Source organism: Apiospora hydei, assembly GCF_038363865.1.
Source record: "Apiospora hydei strain CBS 114990 chromosome Unknown utg000002l_segment0_segment0, whole genome shotgun sequence".
In the NCBI taxonomy this organism is placed as follows: Eukaryota; Fungi; Ascomycota; class Sordariomycetes; order Amphisphaeriales; family Apiosporaceae; genus Apiospora; species Apiospora hydei.
This window is the reverse complement of record NW_027117361.1, coordinates 5,264,946-5,280,110: the sequence shown is the minus strand read 5'-3', so window position 1 is coordinate 5,280,110 and position 15,165 is coordinate 5,264,946. Positions and strand designations below refer to the sequence as shown.

Sequence of the window (15,165 nt, the reverse complement as noted above, 5' to 3'; positions counted from 1 at the left end):
ACATCTTCCATTTATTCTGGCCAAGCCAGCGTTCTGTTAAACATGAAGCCCAGTTGTAGCCGCATTGTCTACCGAAGTACTTGGACTTGGTGACAGCGGGCTGGAGAAAGAGGGGTACATGAAGAGGCCCAGACTCTCACACCTTCAGGTGTCATGAATCATCATCCCATTGCCACGCTGTCGAGTACAGCGCGGGGATCATGACGTTTCCCTCCCAGATATGATAGATCATTTATCACTTATATTGTCTCCTTTATCCTAGGCGTCGGACTGTTTCCGCCATCGATACTTAGGCAATCAATGCGCTCTCAGGAGAGCTACTTACGGGGCGCCAAGCGCGGCTACTTCATTCCCATCGACCCTGACGACTGTCGCTGCTAGGTCCCGGCAAGTGATGTGTCCGCAAACACCAACATGGCACCTCCTCGGTCATCATCATCATCATCGCCCCAGCGATATGCTTACGTAACCCTCATCACCCGCGCCAGCTACCTGGCCGGCGTGGTGCTCCTGGCCGACACCCTGCGGCGTCACGGCAGCCAGCACCCCCTGATCGTCCTCTACACCCCCAAGCTGTCCCCCGCCGCCGTCCGAGCCCTCGAGCTCGAGGCGCCGCGGCAGAACCTGATCCTGCGGCGGTGCGAGTACCTGCTCCCTCCCGGCGACGCCCCGATCACCCTCATCGCGCAGCGCTTCGAGGACACCTGGACCAAGCTCCGCGTGTTCGAGCTGTGTGACGACGGCTACGACGCGGTCTGCTATCTCGACGCCGACATGGCCGTCTTCCGCAACATGGACGTTATTTTCGACAAGGTCGCGCGCGAGCTGCCGGAGGGCTGGCTCGGCGCCAATCACTGCTGCGTCTGCAATCGGGACCGGGACCCGTGGGCGCCCGCGGACTGGCGCCAGGAGAACTGCGCCTACACGCCCGTCTCGCACCCGGGCGGTCTCATCCATCCCACGCAGCCGCCGAGCGGTAGCGCCTGCGACGGCGCCCCCATCGCGACCCTGGTGCCGGGCCCGTCCCGAACGCACCGCCTCCTCAACGGCGGCATGTTCGTCTTCCGCCCCACCACCGACCTGCGGGACTCTGTATTGTCTTTCTTCTCGGACCCGGACAACGGGCCCCTCCTGTCGACGTTCAAGTTCCCCGACCAGGACTTCCTGGCTCACTACTTCCGCGGCCGGTGGCGCGCGCTGGGCTGGCAGTTCAACGCGCTCAAGACGATGCGGTACTGGCACCCGGCCCTCTGGCGCGATGATGAAGTGGTCTGCCTGCATTATATCGTCGACAAGCCGTGGGCGCGGCGCATGGGACAGGATGGGGTCGCGGGGTATAAGGGACGCGATGGGGTGACGCATCGGTGGTGGTGGGATGCGTACGAGAGGTGGGATGAGGAGCGACTGCGACTGGGCGGAAATGGCGGCACAGCGGACGATGATGTTGGCAAGGAGGTGGTTGCGCTCGTCCGCAGAGGGGTAGCTCCTCCCCTGGGGGCCTCGGACGGTTGGTGCGATGGTGTCGATCCGGATATGCAGGCCATTGGGGCTTCGGCTCAGGGGGTTTGCGAACAACCAGGCCCAAGTCCCCCCCGCCGCCGTCCGAGGTCGAGACCAAGGCATGAACAGCCAGATCCTGGGGTTGCGTGCGGGGATATGGCAGCTTGGGGTCTCGTGGTCTCATGGGCGCGGATAGTGGTAGGGAGTTTGACCTTGTTCAATTCCTGTCCTATGGGTTCCTACTTTGTGTCACGTGTCAGTTCTTATCGGTACTTCCGTGCCGCGAAATCTAGAATAGATATAAAAGAATGGACGAAAGTATACTCTAAAAAGTGTCCAAGGCTGACCAGTTGATCTTCGTATCATTCATCGCCGAGAACATAGGGGTGTCGTCCGGTGAGCTGCGGTGGCCGTGAACTGTAATTGGCGAAGGCATCATCCTGGTATTATTTCAACCTGTCGATGCATGTTCTTGGACTTATATACCGTCCTTGAAGAATTACTTCATCTGGATGTAGGGCCGTGATGTGAATGAGCTTATGCAGGGGAAAACGAAGAATTTCCAGAAGCAACAAACAACGATTTCAATGCCTGCTTCCAATTGGGCCGTAGGCCACTATCGCCGTGGCCACTACTTGCTTTTCCCAATAACCGTGGTTCCTAAGACAGGCGGTCCTGTGCGGGTGGGATTGATGTCTCAGTAACATTGGCCCGCCATGACCTTGGCATCGCGACTACAGTCCAGCGGTGGTTGCAGAGAAAGAAGACGACACACCGAGCCGAAGGAGTTGAACTAACGGCGGGGCATTGCCAGTCGAGGTCCAAAAACAAGGCAGGGCCGTACCAAATCCCAAGTTCTTGTCTCGCAATTTCCGGCTTCGCTAGGACCGCAGGACGGAAACAACACGATGAGACAGCGTCCGTCCGCACTTGCTTATGTTTGTCAGGTGTGAGACGAAGCACTCTCGATCGCGGGAGATGTGATTTATATATATCCCCTGGGAAGAATGAGCCTGGGGAGTTTACCTAGCTGAAACAGCAAGTCCATTCGCTCTCTGGCCGTCAAAATTACCACACTCATTCCGAATCGGCAGGCCGCGCGATAACCCAACCCACGACTCTCCTTTTTCTCGAACGACGACTCGATTCTAAGAGCTCGATACTGCGAACTCGATATACCGAACTAAACAATAATCTAATCTAATACCAACCAAACATCCGTCAATCAAAATGAAGTGCTCCATCCTCCCCCTCGCCCTCCTCGCCAGCCTCAGAGCCGTGTCCGCCCGCACCAGCATCGACAAGCGCACCACCTCGACGACCCTCCCGGCCGCCATGTCCGACGTCCTGGCCGCGGCGCGGACCCTGGACCACGTGGTCGGCGCCTACGCCGGCGGCGAGGCCGAGGACGTCGAGTGCGCCATCAACACCGCGGTCGTCGTCCTGCGCCACGCCACGCAGCTCGCCAACGACCTGCCGGCGGGCCCGATGGGCGCCGAGGACGCGGCCGCGTTCAAGGCTTCGAGCGAGTCGTTGGCGCACGCGGGCGAGGGGCTCGTGAGCTGCTTCGCGGCCAAGATTCCGGCTTTCAACGAGGCGCGGATCTGTAATAGTGTTACGACCCACGTTACTGACCTTGGTAAGTGCTAGAGGGGGCGCCTTTTCATTGGTCCATTGACGATGCAATTCGTCTCTCTATCTCTCTCTCTTTCTCGGACAAATACTTCTCCTGTCATGATGTTACCATTTTGCTGTCCCAATTGCTAATTTCTTTACCAGACGACGGCGTCACCGCCCTGTACAAGGCCGTCGGCTCCAAGCTGCCCGCCGGCAGCGAGGCCATGGTCGCCGACACCCACAAGCCCTTCGGCGACCTGAAGGACAGCATGGGCGATTGCAGCGCGTGCGGCCTCCTGGACGACGCCCCCCGACTCCGGCGTGCCCCTCGGCGGCAACGGCACGTACAATGCCGGAGCCTTCCCGGGCCCCGTCGGCACCAACGGCGCGTCTGCCGCCACCGTGTCCTGCGGCGCCATGTTCGTCGCGGCGGGTGTAGTCGCCTTCTTCATGTAAGGAGGGACCAAGACATCGAATGGGCCGACCTGGCACGCGGTGCTTATCTGTTCAATCTGTATTTATATTATAATGTGTAACATAGGTATGGGAGGCGAGGGGGTGGTAGGCTTGCATGATACCTCGCTCAGGACGAAGCTGGAATCGCTTCACCCCTTACGAGCTTCCGGGCACCCTAGTATCCCAGACTGTAAGATAGCTGTATAACTGCGTATATATTCTAATGGAGAACCGCCCGGTCAGACCCCCGGTCGCCCATACATACCTATGTGCTTTCTACATCCTGCCCTTGTCTGACACGCCTCAATGTCACCGTTACGATTGTGGTGAAGTTGCTGCATATGCAAAACGGTGGATTCCATCAAATGCCATGCCGGACGCTTCTCCCTAAAGATTGTGCGCAGCAAACCTGCGTACGTCAAAATTTACTGGAGCCGAAAGACCGAGTGGCCTGTTTGTTCCAACTCGATAGTTTAACCATCCTGAAGGCCACGATACAGCCTCTACAAATCCAGTCGGCCTTGTACAAGGTGAGCCGATGAGGTCAAACCTCACGCTCTGGATTTGGCATGCGCGCAATTTGAGGCAGAAGTGAAGCACTAAGCAGACACCAGCGACAGCAAGATCGCATTGCTGGACTGGAAGACACGGGAAACCAACCCATAAATTAATAATACTAACTTGCCGCTGATTAATAAGCTATCAAAAGGCATCCCGGACCAATACGGCCTAAGCATAACAACTCTGCAGTTCTCAGCCCAGAACCTTCACGGCACGTTCATCCTCCCAAGGGAACAAGATGCTTCCCGCCAACCCTGGGCGAAGGCCTGGTAAGTCCTCGTCGTACGTAGCTGACCTAACATGGCGTCTGGTAGTCGCCGATGGTCGGGCAGACCCTCGTGGTCTTGCACGCCTGCAATGGCCACTCTGGAAACTTCTCTGCACAGCCCGAGGCCGGGAAGGCTTCGTCCATACGCTCCGACCAGGTAGCAGCGGGGAAGCACTGGGATATGCGAAGCAGTGATTAGTCACGGGCTGGCGATGAAAGGAAGTAATATGGGAGTCTTGGAAAGGACTGATACATACGTATTGCTGGCCGTCGATCTCGATATAGCCTCCGGCGTAGTACAGGCAGATCGAGGGAACATAGGTCTCGCCCGATGCCTTGGCGCAGGCGCATGCTAGCACCTCGTGTCCGCCATCCTGTCTAGCATCGATCGCAGGGGCCGCGAAGGCGGCAGGCAAGGCAGCGAGGATGATGAAAGAGGCCTTCATGTTGGTCTGCTTGGAAAAGTAGAGGCGGCGATGCTGGAAAAGGTTCGACTCAAGATATTGACACTGGGATGGGTGACGGGCAGAGGAAGAAGGATAAGATGCAGAAGCGGAAGAGTGGCAGTTAATATATCGACTTCTGACCTCAGGTGCAGCCTATAATTACGTTACTATAGCCATTGCATAACTTTGAACACCTTCGCAGGAAGCATCACATGTTACTGGTGTAAGCATCAGTCAATCATCAGTAATCATGTCGTAGCAATGCAGGAAACCGGTTGGGCCCTTCATTTGCCGGGACACCTTCCAATCCAGTGTGCTTGGCCCGGATATTTTCTCTCGGCCGAATTGGGCCAGGTCCCTACCACCCTGCGTGCCACACCTCTCCTGAGTCTGGCACCATCTGCCGTCGAGTGTGGGGTCCGGGGTGGTGGCCTATGCGGGGAGACCTTCCAGATCCGTGACCTGCCCGCCGCGACTGCTACCCTGCCGCATCGTAAGGTTTCGTCTTCCCGTGGATGCGCCGAATACGATCTGCGCTGCGGCGGAACCGACCCAAGATGGCTCCGACTGTCATGCGTAGCACGGATGCATTCCTCATCAGTCGCCTGCACCGGCACGATACTATCCAACAGAGGAACCAATCTAGCATAGAGATACCTGCCATGGTTCTCCGCAAATTCCCGTGTATTTTCCGATGTTGCCTTGTCGAAGATCGATGAAGGTTTTAAAGCCAAAATCCCGACCCTACCCAATTGGACAACTTGAAGTTCAGCGATGGGGTTGTGGACGCGGCCGTGGCGCCCGAGAAGAAGTACCTGGCTTGGGGCATCCTCGCCCTCACCGCCATGCTGGCTCTAGTACCCACTTTGGTCCTCCCGTTTCGGCGGAGGGCGTACGAGGCGTTCCTCGCGTCCCACGTCGTGCTGTCGGCCATGGTGCTGATCGGCTCCATCTTGCACATCATCTCGGGGTCTGGGGGTTCGACCGGCTGGTGGCGAGACCGGTTCGGATCGTGAGGGACGGGCTCCGGCGTGAGGCCGAGGTGTCGGTGCTCGATTCCGACTACCTGATGATCCGGGTCCCCGGCGTGAAGGACGCGGAGGGGTATGCGTATCCGTATTTCCCGTCCTTGAGCTGGCGCGTGTGGGAGAATCACCCGTTCTCCGTCGCGGCGGTGGGAGGATACCACCCCGGGAAAACCCGTGCCTCCGCGCTTTCAAACTGGGATTCGGATTCTTCGTTACCTGGGCCCGGAGAGAACAACGGACCCAATGCCGATGAAGCTGCGACAGAACAAACCGACCCACCAAATGAACCTGGCGGCATCGTCTTCTTCGTCCGGAGAAGAGGCGGCCAGCGATTGCGCGTCCTGGTGAAGTCCTCCTACGGCACCACGGCGTCCTCCTCTTCCTCAGGCCCGCGGTTTGGGCTGGGGCTGGGGCAACAGCGCCTCCGAAAGTCTTATCCGAACTTGATCTGCGTCGCGGGCGGGGTGAGGATCACGGCGTTGCTGCCCCTAGTTAAGGGGAGCTCGGCTTCGTCGGGGAATACGGAGCTGTACTAGGGCGTGCGGAGCGCGGCCCTTGTCGAGGCGGTGGCGAGGGTGGTGTTAGGGGAACAGGCCGGAGTAATGCCCACCACCTCGGGAGAGACGGTTTGGGGTCATGCCAATGTGTCCGTCTCCGTGGGCAAACGCTTCGACTTCGGATCTGTCTTGGAAGCGGCTGTGGGACGGATGAGTGGCGGCACGACAGTTGCTGTTTGTGGGCCGCCGGAGTTGGCGGATAAGATTAGATGCATCGTCGTTGGGCTCGGGAAAAGGGGGCTAGTAGTAGATCTTAGGTAAAGAAGCTTCGTATGGTAATGCTAAGATCGTAGAAATAATTTCAATTGTGCCATGAATTAGCTGCATACTTTCTTCAGCTCGGAATACATTTTCCCAGTGACTTGAGCTGTAGCGGTAGCTTCGTGGCCCTTTTCATGTCCTATATGGCCATGTCAACCCCGAATCTACTTTGGGCGGACAAACTGGCTCGTTCCGGCTTTTGGCCCACTCCTCATAAGTTTCGGGATATAAGTTATCAAGTTCTGCCAAGGAGCGCGCTATGCTATTAGACCGTCAGAAAACCATGTTGTCTACTCTGATAGGCCCCCGGCATGCTCCGAGGTCGTCACTTACTCATCTCGGTAAATAGGGTTGTCGATTTTTGTTGCTGCTATCCTTACATTGAATGCCCTAGTACTAGGTTATCGACATTGCATACGACGGCCCTGGGCCATTCATTGAGAAGATTTGGATGACTACTTACAGAGTATATAGCAGAATGCGGCCATATGAGTCTTCCTCCGGTGCTGATCGAGGGAACAGACTGTGGTATTTATTGATGAATGGCATTCCGGTTTTCTGACGGGCATTGTTCCAAACTCCGATGTCCACTGCATGATAATGATTAGCACAGAATGACATCTCCCTCGACACATACCTACTCTCGTTGTGGCCATACATGGACATTGGATCAAAGACGATGGCATCCCCCTCGTCATTGACTCCCAGGTTACCCGTCCAAAGGTCGGTATGAAGGAGTCTGGGGATGAGCTCTCGGCCACCAGTTTCCAGCGGTCTGAGCAGGCGAGGTATGATCCTGTTGAACAGCACCCCTGTAAGACGCTCGATCTCTGGGGTCCGTGGGCCCTGGGTGATTTCCTCCGCACGAAACATGTACCGCATGTATCGAGTAAACAAGTCCTCCCAGGAATGGCTTTTAGCGACTATCACCGGCATCTGGCCGCCGGCGATGGGCACGTGCCAGCCGAAATTTCCGTCTTTGGCGATGGCTCGGTCGTGCAGCTGCGCCATACGGGCTGGCAGCAGATTTATGCTGGGCAAATCGCTGAAGATGTGCACGAAGTGGCACAGCAGGAAGAAGACCGAAGGATCGGATGCGTAGTGACCCCAGCCAATCGGCTCCGGACAAATGCCAGGCACCGCGTCATGGATGGCTTTCAGTGATCCGTACTCACTGTGGTACATGATTCTCCCGGACCTATAGTCCGTGGCCTTAATGAAGTACGAGACGCAATTGCCATCGAGTTCGGTCTGCATATTGGCCGTACGTGACCAGGTACTCTTTTCATGGGGATGGATGGAAATAACTTCAGTTCCAGCCGGCAGTACTGGACAGAGTAACGGTTAGATATATGTCAGCGTCCCCGGAGGAGAAGCCAGTGCAAGTGAGTTAGGTATTTCATACGTGCTAACACATTCTCATCGGCTTGCTCAATGATGTGTTGAGGGATCGAATGGGTGCCCATCATCCACCAAGCCCTTGTGCCGTCGCCGAGAGCGCTGAAGTCATCCTTGGCTGGTACTTCGGCATTGACGATGAAGGCTGTTTGATTCCTGGCAATTAGGGTTCCCGGTGTCGACAACTCGTTCTTTTCTTCTTCGATTTCTTCCTTGGCGCTAGTGAGTTCTTCGCTTGTCAGTGGTTGTAGTCTTGCAGACGGGTTTGCCATCATGAACGAGATAAAAGATAGCAAGCGCTTAATAGTGAAGAAAACTGTATCGGAGCAAGTTGCATCATGATGGAGCAGGTCATCCCTGACCAGAGAGGGGGCTCTTTTTATGATTGGAAGGACTATATTGCAGGCACAGGGGTTCGCACCGTGATGTTGGTTGGTGGTCGAGCCAATGGCAGTGCTTCGCTTAGAATCCGGCATTCGCCAAGATCATGAGAGTTGGATATATCGCGGTGTGAACAAGACGCCGGCTCGGATTGATTCTCCTAGAATATTGTCTGCATGTATCAAGCCTCACCTCTTTACATATTAATCATACCTGATTGCTTTAATCCCCGATAGATTATCAGACGCCAGTCTGTGGGCAACCAGCTGGAAAAGGGGGTTATTGAATTTCACGATAATAATACAAATCAGGGATTTGGTATATACAAGGGCCAATCTAGTCCGGTCGAATTTCTCGTTCGGGCTTTGAACAGCACCCTACAACAATGGAGTCTGCGAGCCCGTCACCTACACCCGGACGAGGACCCTACTCGATTCTCACCTCCAGGCACCGCAAAGTCCTCACCGTTCTCCTCGGACTGGCGAGCGTAACCTCCCCGCTCACCGCCAACATCTACCTGCCCCTACTCCCCCCTTCTCCAAGAGCAATACCACGCCTCGGCCCAAGCTATCAACCTGACCATTACGCTCTACGTGGTGGTCCAAGCCATCATGCCCATATTCTTTGCCCCGACCGCCGACCAGTACGGACGCCGCCTCGTGAGCCTGGCGAACCTTCTAGTGTACACCATTGGAAGTATCGGCTTAGTTGTCAACGACCTCACTGGCAGAAAGTACGCTGCGTTGCTGCTTCTCCGGGCTCTTCAGGCTTTCGGGTCCAGCGCGTGCGCGACGACCATCTGGGGCGTGGTCAGTGATGTGTGCATCCCCGCCGAGCGCGGTGCCATGGTCGGGCCTGTCACCAGCATCCCGAACGTTGGGACCGTCATTGGTCCGGTGGTGGGAGGGCTGGTCGCCTGGCGGACGGGGGATGCCACTTGGGTCTTCGCGTCCATAGCGATCTTCTCGGCCGTGACCCTGGTGTCGATCACGGTATTGCTGCCCGAGACCGCACGCTCAGTTGTGGGTAACGGGGGTCAAGGGAAGAGGCTGACGCGGAAAGGGGGCTCGCGGCTGGCTGACTCTAGGACTACAATGGGCAGTTTCAAGTTCGGAGGGAGCTAGTATTGGCAACAACGATGAGCTACCACCTCGTGAGGTGAAATCCTCAGCCGCGACACCCAGTGAGAAGCCCGGCACCCCATCCAGATTCCGTTTCCCAAACCCCCTTTCCAGTCTCACGATCATCCTCTCGAAAGGCACAGCCCTCATCCTATGGCTCGGCAGCTGCACCTACGCCGAGTGGTACACGATCAACGCCGCCTGGCCCCAGATCTTCAAGCAGAACTACGGCTGGAGCGAGCTCTACATCGGACTCTCGTATCTCCCGTGCGCCGTGACCATCATCCTCGCCGGCTTCGTCGCCGGGCCCTGGATGCGGGCCCGCTACCGCCGCACGGCTCGCGAGGCCGGGTTGCCCGCCGACGGACACGGGGTCGACGGCTTCCCCGTTGAGAAGGCGCGTATTCGGGAGATGTGGATCGTGTACGGCGTGACGCACTTGAGCATCGCGGGGCTCGGCTGGGCGGTGCAATTTCGTACTCACCCGGCCGTGATCTTGGCACTGCAGGGGGTCGCGGGGTTCGTCAAGTCGCTGCTGTTCTCCTCGTTCAACACGCTACTAATAGACGTGCACCCGGACCGGCCGAGCACCGCGGCCGCGGCCGCGTCTCTGACGCGGAGCGGCTTGAGCGGTATCGGGTTGGCGATTCTGCAGCCCCTGGCCGACTCATTGGGCTGGGCCTGGTTCTTCACGCTGCTGGCGCTGGTCGTTGGGGTAACTCAGGGGTTGGCATGCTTGTGTTGCTGAGATGGGGGCAGGGATGGCGGGAGGCGAGAATGCGTGCGAAGCCGCTTACATAACAGGCCATTTCCTTATGTTTCCCGAAGCCTGTTCAGCCAACAGGTCCCTCTTCCTCTTCGGGTACCTTTCTTTTGGCAGCCTGGCTTCGGGTCTAAAATTAGAGCAGGACAGCAATTCCCAACTGAAATTGCGAAAACACCGATTTGGCATCGGTTGATTAGTTTGAAGTTGTCCGTGAGCTTTTCCTCGGAGCCGCTCGATTCCTTTCCGAATCGCTTTATTATTACTCCTTTTACAACGAGGTCATGATACTGTTTCCCACGGCGCGGTGTGGATGTCTAGAAAGGCGAGCTGGCCATCGCTTAAGGCTAAAAGCGTGTCACGTACGGCGACTTGACCCTGGAGTTCCGTCGACTTCGACCTGGAATTCGTTGATTCAATTCAACCCGTGAGACGCAGCAAATACGTTATTATGTAAATTTGGCTTCTGTGTGACCGCTATAATGTGGTATGTATCGACCTTTTGAGACGCGGCGTTGCAGTCTTCTTCCGAGGTTGGGTGAAGATTAGATACAGACGAGCCGAAGTTGGAGGAAAAAGAATGAAGGTTGGTTATGGTTTTCGCATCGATATAAATGTTTCTTTCTACTTTTTCGCGTAGTTGGGTTTCGAAATTGTTCTTTTCCTCCTCCAAAACCCATGTATCGATATGTATATCAAGATAGCACATTGCTTGGGAGAATGATGAAAGAATGCGCAGTGGTGAGATGCGGTATAAGCGCGTATGGCTAGAGTGACTGTACCATCAGTCGTCTCGACGATGCCGTAGGTGACCTGGCCAGCTACCAGCAGTCACCTAGGTTGGCAATCAGTACTTGCATCACGAGACTCATACAATACTCGGGTTCACTATCAACATAACACAATATGCGTATACAAGTGCTTATAATATGGTTTCATTATTAGAACTCAGTTGGCCTCGCGTTTCCCAGCAGCTCATAATATATTGGCCCACCCACTTGCATCTCCGCGGGTTGTACATATAGCTCGGCGGCCACCTGTTTGGGAGCATCCTCCTCGGCTTTACGGACGTTTTCCTGATGCGCCACATACGCTGGCGCAGCTTGTTCGCTCTTCGATCCCCTCCTTATGCCGTACCAAAAGGCAATGAACCCAAGCATCACAGCGCCGGCGACGGAGCCAATGGCGATACCAGCGATGGCACCCGGCCCAAGCGTTGCATCTCCGTTTTCCAAAGTGGGCGTGTCGGAGATGCTTGCCGGGGAACTACTAGTAGTCGTTGGTGAAGAAGATGTGGTCGGTGTTTCGATGCTTGACAACGAAGGTGAGGAAGAAGCGCTGGATCTGCTGGGTGAAACCGGAATCGAAGCAGTTGTGTTGCTGGTCGAAACTGGAGTTGAACTGGATACCGCATCTCTATTGACGAAGAAGCTGCTGCTCCAGAATCCGCGTTGCGTCTGTTCTTCTGTAGTCCCGAATGCATCCACGATCCGGAAAACATAGGGCTCGGTTAGGTTCGTTTCCTGTACTCGCACTTCCCACTGAAACCACCTGGCTGCTAGGTTGGCTGCACGATATTAGCGGCGCGATGCGGAAACAAGGACATTCATCGCTTACTCGAGATCTGCGTCGAAGCACCAACCTTGCCTCGCTGGTAATAGTAGAGGTTGATCGCATCATACTGCGTCTTCCAAGAGATGTTGACAGAGGAGGTCTCGCGGAATCGCTCGGCGAATACCCGAGGATAGATAAAAGACCCGTTGACGGAGTCTGCCGGGGTTTCATAGACGAGGCCGGTGTTCTCTTCCCTATGTTCCAGCATCATGGATGGAATTACAATCAGATCGATCGTCGAAAATAGTAATCCGAATACTGGAACATTTACACGCTGCAGCACGCACTAGTCGGGAAGGAATTGTGGGATATAGACGACGAGCAAGATCAGATCCGAGGGGTGCAAAGGGTTAGCATGTGGGCTTAAACGCTTGCCTAGGCGCCGGCGACATCGGTTATATCTGCTATTAACTGTTCTCTACCGTAGCATTGCAGCAAGATCAAACACCCAATCGCGAACAGTTGAGCGAAAGAGGCAAGCCAACCGTTGCATGGCCATGGCCCAACGGGCCAATCAAGGGGTTTCGCTTAGCAACCCTTGCTGCTCTCGTTCCCCCGCGGCGGCTAACACTCACTCACTCGGGTGTGCCGCGCAGTCAGATACGATTCCCCAAGACTTAGATTGTGTTCTAAACGACACTCATTCGGTTTGTTCCATCCTATTCAAAACGTACAAAGCAGAGGGCGTCACTGACTCAAGTCCAATATTCATGATCATGGGGCATTCTAGCAGGCTGCGACGAGTATTCTTCGTCGCAGTCGTTTTTAGTATGTGCCTCTACATCACATTCCGTCGCTCTTTCCACCACGTCCGGTTGGCCGCTCAGCCGAGACCCCTGTTTGCCCAAAGTCCCCTCTGTCCGACGACGTCCTGGTAGTCCTTCGCACGGGAGCCACCGAGGCCCGCGAAAAGCTTCCCATCCATTTCCAGACGGTCCTCACCTGCATTCCAGACTTTATAATTTACTCGGACTTTGAAGAAGACATCGCCGGGCACCGTCTCCACGACGTCCTCAGCGAGGTGGGCGAGGGCCTGCGGCAGTCCAACCCGGACTTCCAGCTGTACAACCAGCTCCGCGCCCACGGCCGGGACGGCCTCGACTACGAGACCCTGTTCGGCAGCGGGGCCGGCGGGGCCACGGACAACCCCGGCTGGAAGCTCGACAAGTGGAAGTTCCTGCCGATGGTGGACCGGGCCCTGCGCCACCGGCCGGGAGCGAAATGGTTCGTGTTCGTGGAGGGGGACACGTACCTGGTCTGGCAGAACCTGCTCGAGTGGCTCGCCAAGTTCGATCCCGGCCAGCCTCACTACCTGGGGAAGCACATGTACATCGGCCACGTCCTTTTCGGACACGGGGGCTCTGGGTTCGCGCTCTCCAACCCGGCCGTGCGGAAGGTGTCGCAGAGATGGGGAGAGGCCCAGGCCGAGATCGAGGCGTACACGGCCCAGGAGTGGGCCGGTGACATGGTCCTCGGCAAGGTGGCCAAAGACGTCGGGATCGACATGTTTTGGGCGTTCCCCCACCTCCAGGGCGACAGCCCGTCCACGATGGACTGGAACGTGTCCAAGCTCGGCCGGGAGCCGTGGTGCTACGCGCCGGCGACGTTCCACCACCTGAACGGCGGCGAGTACGAGGCGCTTTGGGCGTTTGAACAGCGGTGGCTGCTGGACCATCGTACATCCTGGACGTCGCCTCGTTTCAGAGACGTAATTAAGGCGGTGGTCCTGCCCCGGCTGCGGGAACGGCGAGACGCGTGGGATAACATGGCGACCGGGGCCGAGTACAGCACCGAAGCATTTGCGAAACTTTCCGAAGAGGACCGCCGTGCCTTGTCCCCAGCCGAGCGGCAGGCCCCTGGCTCTTTTGAAGGTTGTCGGGCCGCATGCGAGAGCAAACCAGGCTGTATCCAGTTTTCCTTCTCTCCGGGCAGGTGTACTACCTCGACGGAACTCCGTTTAGGCCATGCTGCCGATGCGCCTTGCCTGGAGTACTCCAATGCTGCTGCCAAGTGCCTTAGGCCCGCCGGCCCCAGAGTCGATAGCCTGAGCAGCAGTCCAGAGGAATTCATCCACGCGGGATGGATCATGAGTAGGGTTTCTGATTATGTCAAACTGCTTGATGGTTCTTGTGTGCGTATCAGTGAGGAGTGGGTAATATAATATTCATATGATGTTGTTTTGTAGCTCTTGTGTTTCCCTACGGTTGGTTTGGTGTAAGTCTTTGCCTGACTTTGATCGGAGTTTGATGTATTGGCCATAAAGCTAATCATTCTTACCCAAGTAAGAAGCCCGAAGAAAAGTTCATTCCCTGAGTGTCACGACAATGGCTGATGAGTGGTGACCCATGCCTATGACGTTGATGCAATTGTCCAAACATCGCTACTTGCGACACGGCATGGGAACTGGATGTTGCGCATGTATTGATTTCGCCCATTTCCTACGACATAAGCTGAAGACGATGGCTTAGATCCTCACAAGAAGAAGTGCTACCTACATTTGTGTAGTCAAGGTATGTCTTCAAGTTGGCTACACGGGATGTAGTTCCCCATCCACCCGTATCAGAAGAGATGTGGGGGTGTCTGGAATCATGGTTGCGCCCTAAGACAATCGACAGGAACCAAAATGCAGATGGGGCAGGCGCGGGCTAGCTCGACAAACGTCCCAACTTTAACACGACGACATGCGATCAGGCCCGGCCACACATCGAGGAGCCGTTAGAAGTAACGGAAGGCTTATGTCGGCAAGAATAGGGTGCCGTATTGGGAATGCCGGGCTGTTTAGACACAAGAGTGGGTGGAGGGGTGTTTGGTAATCAGCTACCACTATGACTTGAATGGGTAGCTCTCCCATCCCACCGTGTAACTGCAAGCAAATGTGAGCGACAAGTTGGCAGAGAACATACGTAAGCTGTTGATTTGTTTGGAGATGGAAAGTGCACTCAACTGACACAAGGGCTCATGGCTCCAGCCGTTGATCGGAGCGACGGCAGCTAGTTATTTTTATTTTTCAGGTTTCAGGAGATTGCCCAAGCACCCAACCCCACGTTTCTCCAGTCTCGGCTTATCGGGTCACCAACCCCCGCCATGCTTACCCGCCGTGGGTGTTGCTTGGTGCTGCATGCGACACTGTCACTTCGAGTCAAGCCTGCCACCAAAAGATGCTTCTAGATTCATCTGCATACATGGCATCTCGG

General features: G+C 56.0%; 8 protein-coding genes across 8 annotated transcripts; 5 read left to right on the top strand and 3 right to left on the bottom strand.

The window, feature by feature from the left end:
• Positions 1-414: 414 nt before the first annotated feature.
• Positions 415-1,625, top strand: PG997_001695 (uncharacterized protein; the record flags this gene model as incomplete). Its single annotated transcript, XM_066806010.1, has 2 exons — positions 415-1,563; positions 1,587-1,625. The coding sequence occupies 2 exons, from the start codon at positions 415-417 to the stop codon at positions 1,623-1,625; spliced, it is 1,188 nt and encodes a 395-aa protein (XP_066675783.1).
• A 1,105-nt stretch (positions 1,626-2,730) lies between these two features.
• Positions 2,731-3,573, top strand: PG997_001694 (uncharacterized protein; the record flags this gene model as incomplete). The annotated part of the gene is made up of 3 exons (XM_066806009.1): positions 2,731-3,139; positions 3,280-3,438; positions 3,476-3,573. 3 exons carry the CDS (start codon positions 2,731-2,733, stop codon positions 3,571-3,573), a joined length of 666 nt encoding a protein of 221 aa, XP_066675782.1.
• An 856-nt stretch (positions 3,574-4,429) lies between these two features.
• PG997_001693 (uncharacterized protein) lies at positions 4,430-4,848 on the bottom strand (the record flags this gene model as incomplete). The annotated part of the gene is made up of 2 exons (XM_066806008.1): positions 4,430-4,576; positions 4,660-4,848. 2 exons carry the CDS (start codon positions 4,846-4,848, stop codon positions 4,430-4,432), a joined length of 336 nt encoding a protein of 111 aa, XP_066675781.1.
• A 715-nt stretch (positions 4,849-5,563) lies between these two features.
• PG997_001692 (uncharacterized protein) lies at positions 5,564-6,412 on the top strand (the record flags this gene model as incomplete). Its single annotated transcript, XM_066806007.1, has 1 exon — positions 5,564-6,412. The coding sequence occupies one exon, from the start codon at positions 5,564-5,566 to the stop codon at positions 6,410-6,412; it is 849 nt and encodes a 282-aa protein (XP_066675780.1).
• Positions 6,413-6,457: 45 nt separating this feature from the next.
• PG997_001691 (Fructosamine kinase-domain-containing protein) lies at positions 6,458-8,364 on the bottom strand (the record flags this gene model as incomplete). The annotated part of the gene is made up of 6 exons (XM_066806006.1): positions 6,458-6,673; positions 6,878-6,956; positions 7,028-7,084; positions 7,158-7,284; positions 7,336-8,022; positions 8,100-8,364. The coding sequence occupies 6 exons, from the start codon at positions 8,362-8,364 to the stop codon at positions 6,458-6,460; spliced, it is 1,431 nt and encodes a 476-aa protein (XP_066675779.1).
• Positions 8,365-8,858: 494 nt separating this feature from the next.
• PG997_001690 (uncharacterized protein) lies at positions 8,859-10,342 on the top strand (the record flags this gene model as incomplete). Its single annotated transcript, XM_066806005.1, has 3 exons — positions 8,859-8,960; positions 9,019-9,499; positions 9,576-10,342. The coding sequence occupies 3 exons, from the start codon at positions 8,859-8,861 to the stop codon at positions 10,340-10,342; spliced, it is 1,350 nt and encodes a 449-aa protein (XP_066675778.1).
• Positions 10,343-11,963: 1,621 nt separating this feature from the next.
• On the bottom strand, positions 11,964-12,179 carry PG997_001689 (uncharacterized protein; the record flags this gene model as incomplete). Its single annotated transcript, XM_066806004.1, has 1 exon — positions 11,964-12,179. The coding sequence occupies one exon, from the start codon at positions 12,177-12,179 to the stop codon at positions 11,964-11,966; it is 216 nt and encodes a 71-aa protein (XP_066675777.1).
• Positions 12,180-12,687: 508 nt separating this feature from the next.
• PG997_001688 (uncharacterized protein) lies at positions 12,688-14,132 on the top strand (the record flags this gene model as incomplete). Its single annotated transcript, XM_066806003.1, has 2 exons — positions 12,688-12,739; positions 12,799-14,132. 2 exons carry the CDS (start codon positions 12,688-12,690, stop codon positions 14,130-14,132), a joined length of 1,386 nt encoding a protein of 461 aa, XP_066675776.1.
• Positions 14,133-15,165: the final 1,033 nt, after the last annotated feature.